General features: G+C 32.7%; 2 protein-coding genes across 2 annotated transcripts; one reads left to right on the forward strand and one right to left on the reverse strand.

The window, feature by feature from the left end:
* Positions 1–746: 746 nt before the first annotated feature.
* On the reverse strand, positions 747–8030 carry LOC123695638. The gene is made up of 7 exons (XM_045641544.1): positions 8002–8030; positions 7634–7728; positions 7307–7504; positions 1597–1754; positions 1321–1518; positions 1149–1242; positions 747–1048 (listed from the first exon to the last, which is right to left on the reverse strand). Exons 1-7 carry the CDS (start codon positions 8028–8030, stop codon positions 747–749), a joined length of 1074 nt encoding a protein of 357 aa, XP_045497500.1.
* A 419-nt stretch (positions 8031–8449) lies between these two features.
* On the forward strand, positions 8450–14044 carry LOC123695732 (developmentally-regulated GTP-binding protein 2). The gene is made up of 8 exons (XM_045641641.1): positions 8450–8749; positions 9007–9167; positions 9469–9639; positions 10089–10232; positions 11008–11115; positions 11376–11533; positions 12251–12377; positions 12996–14044. Exons 1-8 carry the CDS (start codon positions 8686–8688, stop codon positions 13155–13157), a joined length of 1095 nt encoding a protein of 364 aa, XP_045497597.1. The 5' UTR covers positions 8450–8685; the 3' UTR covers positions 13158–14044.
* Positions 14045–14237: the final 193 nt, after the last annotated feature.

Genomic DNA, 14237 nt, shown 5'->3' on the forward strand with positions numbered 1-14237 from the left:
ATTGGAACTAATTAAATCATATTGCTATAAAATAATTACCTAGTTGAATATTTTACTTAATAGTAATATTCTCTCCTCACGTATTATAAAGATATATTGAATATCACAATTAATAATAAATTGTTAAAAAATATAATACGGAAATTGAACATATTCAATTCAAATTTCGAATAACAGCATTTTTATTACAAATAAATAAATAGTGATAGAAACGCATAGTCAATGCATAGTAGTACAAACTATTAATATTAGGATATTTTTAGTATTCATATTCTTTTGTCCTTAAACTTGTAATTATATTGAATAATAATTGGAGCTATAAATACTCGCAATTGACTTCGAAAGTCATTAGTACTTTTTTTAAAATTCTTTAATAACATTTCTAAAGATATTTATACCATCTTATTGTAAATGAATATCAAAAACTAATTTAAATACATTCGCAAGCAGTTTTATGAAAACAATTAGGGTTTAACGAAAGATTTTAAGCGTAAAAACTAAAAATCACATAGAACATTTTGGCGCTAAAAATAAAATTCATTTATTGTTTAAGTATTTCCGGTTGTACTTCTTTGTATTTTTAAATTTATTGACAGAAGACATTTTTAAAATTGTGTTCTTTTAAAAAAATATTTTACGCTGTGATTTTACGAAACTTTATCGCAAAATATTAAACCGCACAGGCTTCACACATTTTCCTATTAAATTAATAAAATATCAAAAATACTGCTAGAATTATTTATTTTTTAGGAATATTTTTTATAACTTTCATTTAACTGAGAAACAAGAGTGACCATAATATTCAGTTTTAATGCTACATGAGAAATACTAATTATAATTCCTCGTTTTTTCGCTATTTTGCTTGTATCTAGACTATTTCTTAGTTGCATTCTTAGAATATAAATGCGTCGAGTTTTTGGATTCATCCTATAAATCTGCTGCTTTGTAAAATACTCTAATTTCTTCTGGTTCATTTGTTTTATTACAGCAGGAGTAATGGCTGTTATTGCTTCTAGCGTAATAGAACTAATTTGCTGCTTCGGTATGCCTATAAAAATAAATACACCAATAAATACAATGTTATCTAACATCTCAAGGTATCAGCGAATCCGCGGGCGGTAAGCTAGTAATATATAAATTATACTAACAAATAAAAAGAGTGCTCAATCTCCCTAGTTCATGTGACGACCATTTATACGGTTCTCCATATGCCTCTGCATGAGTAGCGATTCCGTATAAAGTCTATACGATAAAAACAAATAATAAGTGCTTTTAATATATCAAAAGATAAGCCATTTTAAATAGATTTTTCAAGCTTGCCTTAGTTTGATCAACACTGCACCTTCGCAATTTACCCAGAACATCATCGGTTAAATCTTTGAATATTGTCGGAGATATCTTTGCTAAGTCGAATACGGGAAAACCACACAGTAAATATCCCAGTTCATTAATATATGATGCATTTGTATACCATGTATTTCCAAAATATCTTCTGTACGCAGCTACGAGGATACCGAACTAAAATATTAAATTAAATTTTTGAAATTATTTACCTACTTACAACTCTATTTTTATTCTTATTGGAATCAATATAACCTTTCGATTACTAATATCGACGTGATGTTTTGAAAAATATTTAAAGACAGAGGGATCTCCAAAATTTGCGTAGTACAAATCTTCCTCTGGCACAACATTTAACAATTTACCGAAAGCCAAAAATTCACGCCCCTGTAAATAAGCTGCAGTTTTTCCATCTGTAATATTAATGTACGAATAAAATGAAATTTTACGCATGATTTAATATAATCAAAAGTTTTACTGTTGCTTTGTTTGCTCCTACACAACCACCGCGCTGCAGCTGCACTGGTCAGTAATACATACTTTCTATACCTACTAATATCACAGTATTACAATATTATTTCCTACAGTAAGGAAACGCCTTTGATGTCGCGCGATGCCGCCGCCAGCGTAGGTACTTACGCTGCCACACGAAAATACGCTAGGGTTGCAACAAATGGGAAATAAAACAATTGTGATTATTAATATTATGATGAAATTATTCATATGTACATTCAAAATAATTGCGATTATTAAATCTGATGTAATTATTTGTTCATAAATATATAATTACAGATATTGCACTGCTAAATATTATTTACGTGGACACTTTATTTTTGGATGTTCTTAATTGTATTTTTTATCATCATCATCAGCCCATATACGTTCCCACTGCTGGGACACGGGCCTCCTATGAGGGTACAGGCCATAATCCACCACGCTGGCCAAGTGCGTGTTGGCGGATGACACAATATGTCGTCGAACTTTTTAATTCTTCGACATGTCGGTTTCCTCACGATGTTTTCCTTCACCGTTCGAGCAGTGGTGATGTTACAACATGCGCAGATAAATTGAAAAATCAATTTATTTCCTGCGCGCTCGCCTGGTCTCGAACCCCGGACTTATCGATTCAAAGTCCGAGGTCTCACCACTGAGCCACCACTGCTCTTATATATGTATATTTTATCATTTAACTAAATAATGCATTCGCATTGGGAATTGGGATGTACATTGTACAATCTGATTAGAAAATAATGAGGACAACATATGCATAGCTTTGATTTTAATTCAACAGATACAATTAATACAATCTTTCTGAAATATTGTTTCCTTCTGGGATTTCAATGTAGATTTACATCCGTAAACGGAATAGTTTGTGCGCGCCATAATAGAATATGTAAGTACCTATGTATAATAAAATTATTACACAAAAAATACGACTGCGTCGTCCTTTCGCGATAGGTAAAGCAATCTCAGCGTGATTGCTTTACGCGGCCCGCGTCGCCAGACCCCCGCCAGTTCCCCTCCGTTTCTCTGCACAAGTACATTCGTCGCACTACTGTAGGAAATATTTATTTATTTATTTAATTAAGGTCAGCCAACAGTTGTTTACATCAACACATACATACAGAAACAATAACACAAAATAACTTATATAAATGCAACAGCTACTTAAAGGCTAACACCACATGCAAGATAATAAAAACAAAACGGTTATGAAAACAAACAAGGCAGTTACTTAGTACTTACAATACAGTTAGTTTACATTTTAAGTTTAAACAAAAAAAAAAAAGATTTCAAAAATAATTTTCTTAATAATCTAAATTGGATTAACATTATGACATTATGAATGAAATTATATTATAAGCTCAATGATTTTAAATTAAATTAATAAAGTGTTCATAGATTTTATTCAGGAACAATCTATGGCTATCAAAATTAATATCTGTTACATCACTACACTCATTCAAAATTTTAAACATTCTTAGAAGTGGCGAATTAGTACCAAGAACAGTTCTTCGTAATGGAGGGTAAAAAGGTGTAATACAGCTACGGGGATACCTATATGGCACGCGAAATCTAATTTGACTCAACAAACCGGGACAGTCAATTTTATTTCTTACAAGTTTGAATAAGAAAGATGCATCAATAATGTTGTATCTAACATGCAAAGCACGCATTTTAAAATAGTTAAGACGCGACTTATATGAAGGTAGTTGTCTAAGCTTCCCAACAGAAAATGCTAAGTGCCATAGAAATCTTTTTTGTACTCTTTCTAGTCTTAGCATGTGAGTAGAATAGTGGGGTCTCCATACGGAACTACAATATTCCAGGCTGCTTCGTACCAAGCAGTTGTATAAAATAATTTTTGTTCGGCCCATACTAAAATTTTTCGTATTACGTAATACGAACCCAAGCATTTGGGACGCTTTTTTCGTTACGTTCTCAATATGTGGTACAAAAGTTACTGATTTATCAAACAGGACACCGAGGTCCTTTATTGTGTCTACTTCCTGCACTACATGGCTTCCAATATAATATTTTGACTGCACTACAGAGTTCTTTCTAGAAAATTTTAGATGGTAACATTTTTTTGGGTTCAACTGCATATTATTGAGTGCACACCATTGAATAAGCCGATTTAGATCTTCCTGTAGGAGACCGGTATCACTTGGTTTATCGATTTTTATGGCAAATTTAAGATCATCTGCATACAGAAAAGCCTCTGAGAAAGAAAAACAGCATGGCAAATCATTAACATAAATGTTGAAAAGGATTGGCGCTAAATGGGATCCTTGCGGAGCACCAGACGTAACATGATGGACATCGGATGCAAAGCCATTTACGACAACGACAAATTCTCGGTTTGTTAAGTACGATTGTAGCCAATGTAAAAACGAGCCAGTAACTCCATAAGCCGAAAGTTTCTGTAATAGGGTAAACGCAGGTATTAACGACCCCTCTAAGGCAATTTCAAAATCAACCATATTTTTTAAGTATACTGGTTCTTCTAAAGATTTATAATTTCATTTTATATGCTAGTGTTATGTATAAAAAATGTATTTATTGAAGCAAATACATTCTAATAAAGGATTATCTTGTAAAAAATAATTTACAATGTGACTTAGTCGATTGTTGCTATTACCGACCCATAAAAACGGCTGTGAAGCTATTAACGATTTTTATGCAGCTATTCCCGATCGTATGTGAGAGGAAGCCTTTTTCCAGCAATGGAATGTATAGAAGCTAGTGATGATGATGATTACCGATCTTAATAAAATGAAATAAAAATGCAAATATATTCGTATTTTTTTATTGTAGTTATTTTTAATAAAACAAATGAGTACTTTTTAGTAATGAACTAAATAATTACAAACTTTTAAATTAATCAACATAATACTATTAATATATGTACATATATTAAATTAAGGATTTCAAACTCTAGGATATTTCGTTATGCTATTTGATTGATTGCTTCGGCGAGTTGTGTTTTACTGAATACTTTTCGCCGCTTTCGTGGCTCCATATTTCTGGAAAAAATATACCTAATTATATGTTTTATGTTAATTGAACCTAAAAAAAATATAATTTTTAATAGGCACCTATTATGTCATAAAAGTAATAAAAATATATTTGCACGCTCAATTACGAGCGGAATGTTTAAGGATCAATATTATCTGTATATACAAACATCTTTATTCTACATTCTGCAAATAAAGCAATTTGAATTTGAATTTGTAGATGAGAAACTAAACAATCTATATTCGATCGGTAATAGCTTCCTATAGTTGCTATTGCCGACCCACATGGGTCGGTATTAAAGTATGTAAGTATAAACCTAAATTGTATTACCGACCCATAAAAAAATGGTTATTTTAATTCATTTGACCATCAGACTATAAAATAGATTATAATTGATTAATGTCATACAAAATATGAACAAATGCATATTGTTTAAACAAAAAAAAACAATGATTTACTACTGTAACTATTCGATAGGGATCCTCGAAAATATCATAACTTTGTATAAATTGACAACGCTAAAAGACACAACACTAGACAAAAAAGTTTAGTCGCTAATAGATTTTTATGAAGACTCATAGCTTAGATTTAAACTGGTCCATAAGACCACTTGTGTTAGTGTGATATAATAACATAAAAGAAAATAAAACAAAAAGTTACGTTGCTGCCATTGCCGACTTACGGGTCGTTGATACCTGCCACGACTTAAACTGGTGAAGCTAACACCGTCCCATTTTAATTTTAAGTTTTATCGTTTCAAATTACTTTTTATTAATAAAATGTTGTAAGAAATGAAAAGTTGACACTTAAATGCATTGACATTTAGTAATATAAATTAAAGTATAGATGTCATTTGTTTGTAAATGTCTTAAAAAGATACTCACAGTACTTACCCGAAGGAACAACGGAACAGTACGACACGTCCTGCTTCCACGCTACCCCGCAGCAACTTACGCATTTTAACTCTTTTTTGCTCAGTTACTCACTCTAACGTTAAAGTATACGATGCTCAATTAATACATTCGTGTATAACTTTGCCTACCTATAGCTAGAATAGTTCTGGAAACGTTTAAATTTCGAATTACTTTTATAGGTCGGTAATACCTTCAGATTTTCGATGGGTCGTTGATAGCTGCGTTTACCTTAGTATGGAATGGGAAATTTTGTCAAAAGCTTTACTAAAATCTGTGTAGATCACATCGAACTGCTTATTCTCATCAACACATTGCACTAGCGATTCAGTAAAGGACAATAAATTTGTTGTTGTAGATCTTGAACGAATAAAGCCATGTTGTTGATCACTCAGATATTGCCTGAAGTGTCGTTGAATAAAAGGACAGATTAAAGATTCAAAAACCTTGGCAAATGTAGAGAGGATCGAAATCGGTCTATAATTTGAGATAAAAAAATTTTTATCAGATTTGTGAACAGGCACAACATTGGCTTTTTTCCATTCCTGTGGAAAGGAACCTGAAATTAGAGATTTGTTATAAATCATTACTAATGGAGCAGCCAAAGCCGAAGCAGTAGAAGAAATAAATAGAGGAGGGATACCATCAGGACCCGCTCCCTTATTAACGTTCAAAGATTTTAAAGTTTTCAAAACACAATCCTTATCCAATGTTGGACCTGTAAGACACTGACCACCTACATTGATAAAGCTGAGAGAGGACAAATCATTGCTCGAGGAATCCTCGCCTTTGGGTGTGTATACAGAAGAAAAATAAGACGCAAACAGGTTACATATAGTTGAACCATCGGATGAGGTAGTATCTCCGTCAGTCATAGTTATGGGATATGCGCTAGATCCACCACGCTTGGCCTTGATGTGTGTCCAAAATATTTTTGGATTTTTGGTTATTTCCGCTTCAATATATAGATCCTTTGCCAGGTTTTGACATCTTTTAGATATCAAATTCAATTCGATTTTATCCATAGGATTTTTATAAGATTTATATCGTAGTCTTAATTTGTTTTTTTCTTTTAATGATCGTATTAGTGCTTTATTAAACCAAGGTGGATACTGGCTGGCTAATGATTTACGGTACGGTACAAATTGATTTGGTAATACTGTGCTAATATTATAAAGCTGAAGAGTTTGTTTGTTTGAACGCGCTAATCTCAGGAACTACTGGTCTGATTTGAAAAATTCTTGCGGTGTTACAGCCCATTTATCGAGGAAGGCTATATATTATCTCATTAAGACCAACAGCAGCGGAGCACTGTGGGTAAAACCGCGAAGCACTGCTAGTATTATGTCGAATTTGTTAATTAAATTAAATTAAATTGTAATTACTTCCATTTTCAATGTAACACATGTACATAATATTCACTGTAGTAACTATAATTCGAATCGTATTTTTTTTTTTGCAAAAAATGTGAAATATTATCGTTTTTTGCAAGGTATTTAAAGTTTATGTGTATGTATAAAATATAACAATATAACCTGTAACTATATCCCAAGCTAAGAGTGCCCTGGATATAGGAATAAAATGTTTTTTCGTATGAGATAAAAGGTGTAAAATTGTTTCTGGGTCCAATCGTAAAAATGAACTAGGAGGTCCAAAGAATATCATATCCATAGAATTTTCAATTTTCATTCGATTGTCCATTTCTTCATAAAAATCTTCGTAAACGTTTATTTCTACAAACATTTATTTATGAATGGTTATTTCATGGAATTTTACAAACAAACATAAAAACTTCCTTCTTATTGGAATTATATTTTTATATGCATTCTAACTAGGAAACTTTGGCCTTTATGATTGTTTACCTGACTCTGTAATTGCTATCATGGAATTTCTTTCATCTTCGTATTGCAAGTCTAATTCTTCAATAGATTTAGTATTATGATCAAAACCTAGAACGCTGAAATATATAGTTTAGAATGGTGTTTTTAATGACTTAAATATTTAATCTTTATGACGCTCAATGTTTAACCGTTCAAAGCTTATAACTTTGGTTCAATAATCATATTATGCGTATGAATTACAAATGTTTAGGTAATTACATACTTTCCTACACTAGTTGCTGTAATACAATATCTAGTTAAGGTTTAAAGAAGGGTTAAACAACATTATTAGTAAAATCAATGAGGTGAGATATGAATATAAAATGCTCTTCCATTGTGTAATGTAATACCTGCGTATAAGTAACGTATCAATTATCATTTTAAAAATCATTCTGAAATACGGAGGGACGATGTTGGCAGTATGATTTCTATGGCATTTAAATCTCGTAGGTCCTGTAGGTATTATTATGCGTTTATGGATGTTTTCATAATAATATCCTCACACCTGTGCACACTGTGTGTGCACACAAAATATAAATACCACAATAATTCTCAGAAAAACAAAATTTATGGTCATAATTTGAAGTGAGATAATTGTTTAATTATTCGATTTTTTTTTTCAATAAAATACTATATTATAGTGTTCATTAATTCAGTAGACTTTTAATATTTCCTTCTTCTGTATTTTTATTTACAAAGATAATAATAAATTTTGCTCTGAGCTGCAACTTGGCTGCAACGATGAGCTGTCATATTATTACACTAAGCTTTATGTCATCAATGATCTGTCAAAAATGACAATGGTTACCTATCTGTTGACAATGCAAATGTCAGCGAAAGCTGATAACCTATTTGCCGTTTTCGCTAAAAATCTAAAAAAAATAATTAATTACTCGCCTTTGCTGTAATCTTATGCCTTAATCCGCAATGGTTCTTGCAATTTAGTACAACAAGTGAACGATATAGCTTTGTAGTAATAGAAATTAATATTCACGTTTTATAAGTTTGTTGACTGTTGTTAAGTTTGTAAGAAAATGGGTATCTTAGAAAAGATATCTGAAATTGAAAAGGAAATTGCTAGGACACAAAAGAATAAAGGTAAAGTAATACACAAGTACTTATGAATCCACAAAACGCCAAAATTGCAAGTAGTTTTATGGTTGTAAAGGTTATGACTTAGAGAGTATTGAGAGATTAAATATAGACAACAACATTGATTAACCTAATGTGTATTTAATACAAGCGATATTATTACTGAGTAAATGTTGTATATATCGAACAATTAATTTATAAACACTCATAAATGGATAACCATATAATATTAATTCACAATTTAATTTTTTATTTATTTACAGCAACTGAATATCATTTGGGGTTATTGAAAGCCAAGCTAGCGAAGTACAGGTCTCAACTTTTAGAACCATCTAAAAAGGGAGGTGATAAAGGGGAGGGTTTTGATGTTTTAAAGTCAGGTGATGCAAGAGTTGCTCTTATAGGTTTTCCATCAGTTGGTAAGGTGAGTTTTTACACATATTTTGTTAATAGAAACTATCTATTATATACAAGATATGCCTTAAAATATTTCTAAGATGTATGTTATTATATTATTTTATTCTTTTAGACGTGAAAACTTCTTTATCATGTAGGTATATGTATTTTAAAAATTTTCTAAAGTTTGGCTAAAAGTGCTATAATATGTGACTGGCCAGTACTATAATAATGTTATATTATTTTACATTCATTTTTACAATTTAATGATTAATCATAATTGCAAGGTCTATATACAAATATTTACTTATAATTAACACCAATTCCAGTCAACCCTGCTCTCTACACTAACGCACACACACTCTGAGGCAGCGAGCTATGAGTTCACGACTCTCACGTGTATTCCTGGTGTTATTGAGTACCGAGGTGCTAATATACAGCTACTGGATCTGCCGGGAATCATTGAAGGCGCCGCCCAGGGCAAAGGAAGAGGGAGACAGGTAATAATTAATGATAACAATAATAGGTAATGGTTAAGCATGTGATTTTTTATGGTTAAATTAAATTTGGATATGATATTCTTTTTATTTTTTTATAGCCAGGCATTCTTCAATCAGATATCCGGTGTATTTATCGACTGTTATCAATATCAATCACACTCTCTGTAAAGTGTTTAAAAATTGGGTTAATAATCTATAAGATAAATCAGGCTTAAAATCCGTTAACCCATTGAGCCCCGAGCGGCCCGATCAGACCCTGACACAATAGATATTCTATTGTGTCTGTTATTCCGGGGGCTGAGTTATTACAAAGTCTTTAATTTCTAAATGTATAATATAATACTTGCCAGTCCAAACTCAAACATTTATTTATTCAATAACATATTTTTAACATTATTTATAATACAATAAAAACCAAAAAACTAATTTCATCATAACCAAAATTTCAGGTGATAGCAGTAGCGCGTACAGCAGACCTGGTGCTCATGATGTTAGATGCCACAAAGCCGTACGTGCACCGCCAGCTGCTTGAGAAGGAGTTGGAGAGTGTCGGCATCAGGCTGAATAAGAACAAACCTAATATTTATTTTAAGGTGAGGATTTACAATGACAGAAACAATAGATGTAATGCTTATTTTTGAGGTAGAGATTTGGGATTTAAAATCTAGGCATGATGCAACATCATTTCGTAATTATTGAAGAATATCTTTCCTCCCGCAGCTTCACCCGCGTCTTCAAAGAAAAACCCGCATCGTTCCCTTGCCCGTGGGATTTCCGGGATAAAACCTATGTGTTAATCCAAGTTACCTCCTATATGTGTGCTTAATTTCATTGTAATTGGTTCAGTAGTATTTGCGTGAAAGAGTAACAAACACACACATACACATCCAACCTCACAAACTTTCGCATCACTACATAGTATAAACCAAAGTCACTTTCTCTGTCCCTATGTCCCTTTGTATGCTTAAATCTTTCAAACTACGCAACGGATTTTGATGCGGTTTTTTTTAATAGATAGAGTGATTTAAGAGGAAGGTTTTAGTACATATATAATTTATTAGGTTTAAGACAAGGCGGGCGAAGCCGCGGGCGGTAAGCTAGTTAATAATATTAGTAGGATTAATAGGAAGTAGGATATGGCCCAAACAGTTGTTTCATCTAATTATGGAAGTGAAAAACTTTCTGTGATAGAAATGTAACATATTGTTATTTTCATATTGGTTAAATCAACACCACTAACTTTTACTGGTTTAATAAGTGGCATTATTCTATATTATTATTTTATTTATACTCAAATTATGTAAAACATAGTCCTTATGCATATTTTTTTACAATAATCTTAAATGAATCATAAAATAATTATTGCAGGTTAAAAAAGGCGGCGGTTTGTCGTTCAACTCCACGTGTCAGCTGACTAAAGTGGACGAAAAAATGGTGCAGATGATTCTACATGAATATAAAATATTTAATGCTGAGGTAATTACTTATTTAGTTTTCTAGTTTCTTTCTACCTATGATATTTTTTTTGGGTGATTGTAACTATAATTAGCAATTTCAATAGTGATTTGTAACCAATCATATTATTGAAGTGAAACTTTCGTAGGCGGTCATGGCAATATCATGGCACGGTCACGTCATATCGTCATTGAGTAAGGTGACGATTTTGGTATCTTTGAATCTTGCCAATGAAGTTTCACTTCTGACACGTAATTTCAATTGTTATTTTGTGATCGCAGGTGCTATTCCGCGAGGACTGTACAGCGGACGAGCTGATCGACGTGATCCTAGCGAACCGCGTGTACCTGCCGTGCCTGTATGTGTACAACAAGATCGATCAGATCTCGCTGCAGGAGGTCGACCGCATCGCGAGACAGCCGCACTCTATCGTCGTCAGGTAATATTAAATATTAACCTATCAAAATATATTAAAACTAGCTTTCCACCTGCGGCTTCGCCCGCGTTTTCAAAGAAAAACCCGCATAGTTCCCGTTCCCGTGGGATTTCCGAGATAAAACCTAGCCTATGTTACTCGTGGATAATGTAGCTTTCGAATGGTGAAAGAATTTTTAAAATCGGCCCAGTAGTTTATGAGCCTATTCATTACAATCAAACAAACAAACAAAGTTTTCCTCTTTATAATATTAGTTTAGATTAACCTATCAAAATTTAAATTAAATAAAACCGGCCAAGTGCGAGTCGGGCTCACGCACCGAGGGCTCCGAACAAACCTATTTTTTAATGAATAAAGAGAAAAAGGTGTTAACTGTCAGACAGACGGACAACAAAGTGATCCTATAAGGGTTCCGTTTTTTCTTTTGATGTTTGGAACCCTAAAAAGGAATTAAAAAAACATGTGAATCTCATTATTTTTTTTATTACATATTCTTACCGATAAGTAATTCAAATTCAAACATTTATTTCATCAAACAGAGTTATTTTAGTAGTGCTTTCGAATCGCAAAAATAATAATTAAAATTCGATAATAAATCGGTCCGAAAATCTTTTTCTGCAGAGGAAAGAAGAGAAGAGAAGAAACTAGTTAAATAATGGCGCTAGTTTGTAAAAAATTCAAACTTTTTTTTTTATTAAATACATAATTACAATCTTTCAGTTGTAACATGAAGCTCAACCTGGACTACTTGCTGGAGACGCTGTGGGAGTACCTCTCCCTCATCAGGGTGTACACGAAGAAGCCTGGTCAGCCACCGGACTTCGATGATGGACTTATTTTGAGAAAGGTATGTTATTAAGTAATACATAAAATAATTATGAATCATTCTTGTATTAGGTCTATGCGTGATCCAATTGCCTAGATACATTATAATTTAGCTATCTACCTGCCCCCATGGACGATGTTCTGCTTTTTCCTCTATTTCGTGTCTTCCTTGCGCATTAACAGAAGCGTAAAGAACACATTTGACCAATCATTTTTATTATTAATCTATGGATTTATAATCTATACTAATATTATAAACCTGAAGAGTTTGTCTGTTTGAACGCGCGAATCTCAGGAACTACTGATCCACTTGAAAAATTATTTCCGTGTTAGATAGCCCATTTATCGAGGAAGGCTATAGGCTATTATACATTATCACGCAAGACCAACAGGAGCGGAGCAACGCGGGTAAAACCGCGGGGCACAGTTAGTAAAGGATAAAAAATTGGTTGTCTGTAAAGTCGGTTTACTGACGATAGTAGAATGTGACAACGCGCTCTCGCTTGCACTTCATATGGAACGCCTCAGAGCGAGGTAACGCCGCATGAGTCATGTTTTTTCGTGCGTGCAGCCGGCTCTATCGAATCATAAGACGTTGTCACAAAAGTATTTAGATATAAATTATTTATTTATTTTACAGGGTGTAACAGTAGAACACGTGTGTCACTCGATTCACCGCACGCTCGCGGCGCAACTCAAGTACGCGCTGGTGTGGGGCACCAGCACCAAGTACAGTCCGCAGCGCGTGGGGCTGCACCACACTGTGCAGGATGAGGACGTGGTGCAACTTATCAAGAAGTAGCACTGGCTGATATTTAATATAGAGTTTGAAGACGTTATTTATCCTATACCCTCCCCTCAAAGACACACCTTGCAAATTTTACCCCTCAAACATACATAAGTTCTGCCCCCTCCCCCCTCCAACACACACACTGAAAACCTACCTAAACCATTCTCCCTCTTACACACACACAGTTATCACACATGAATGTTGTTAACATTCAATAAGCCATTTCTCCTTATAAACACACCACATTCACATGTTAATTTTACAAACTTTACAGCCCATCCCCCCACTTTACATCCAAAAGTTTGGTAATATAAGAAGAAGGATAAAATATTTGAATTTCTCCCTAAATTGATTATGGTTGTAAAAATTGAAAAACTTAAAAAAAATATATAATCTTCTGAGTTCTATTGACTCATTCCTCTTCTTTTTATAAACTTAGCAAAATAATTACTTTAAAACCCAAGTGTTAAGTTATATCTACTCCTAGTATAGACAGGAAATAATATGATATAACGGACTAAATTAAATAAGCAGTAATATATATTTTTTTATTTACTCCAAATACCATAATCAATATGCAGGCCTAAAACATTTTCATGCTTTGAGTTCCCATGAACCATTAACATTAAATTTTATGGGACTGTACTATACTTAACCACTAATATTTTTTAAATGTAAATTATATGATTTAAATATTGTAATGCAATGTTTTATTTGAGTTTAACCCATTTATTATCTGCCCTGTGAGAACCTGCATGTAAAGTTCTTGTTAAAGTAAGCAATGATTTGTATAAAATATTCTAATATCCACTGCAGGGATTATTAAATTGGACAATAGAAAATATATCCCATGCAATGTTAATATGACGTTTCCGTGAAATGATAGCTTAATAATTTTGCTTTTATATTAAAAATACCTAATATAAGGAAGAAATTTTCATTTTTTCACAAGTACAGTTTATTATACAGTTCTGCTAATGTATGATACTCATGTGAAATGTGTTTGAAAAGTATATCGAGCAATATTATATTACATAGTTATATTAAAATTTTTCTATATATTTTTTATCTATTATGTTGAGTGGTAGAGTA

This window comes from Colias croceus, chromosome 11 (assembly GCF_905220415.1).
Source record: "Colias croceus chromosome 11, ilColCroc2.1".
Taxonomy (NCBI): domain Eukaryota; kingdom Metazoa; phylum Arthropoda; class Insecta; order Lepidoptera; family Pieridae; genus Colias; species Colias croceus.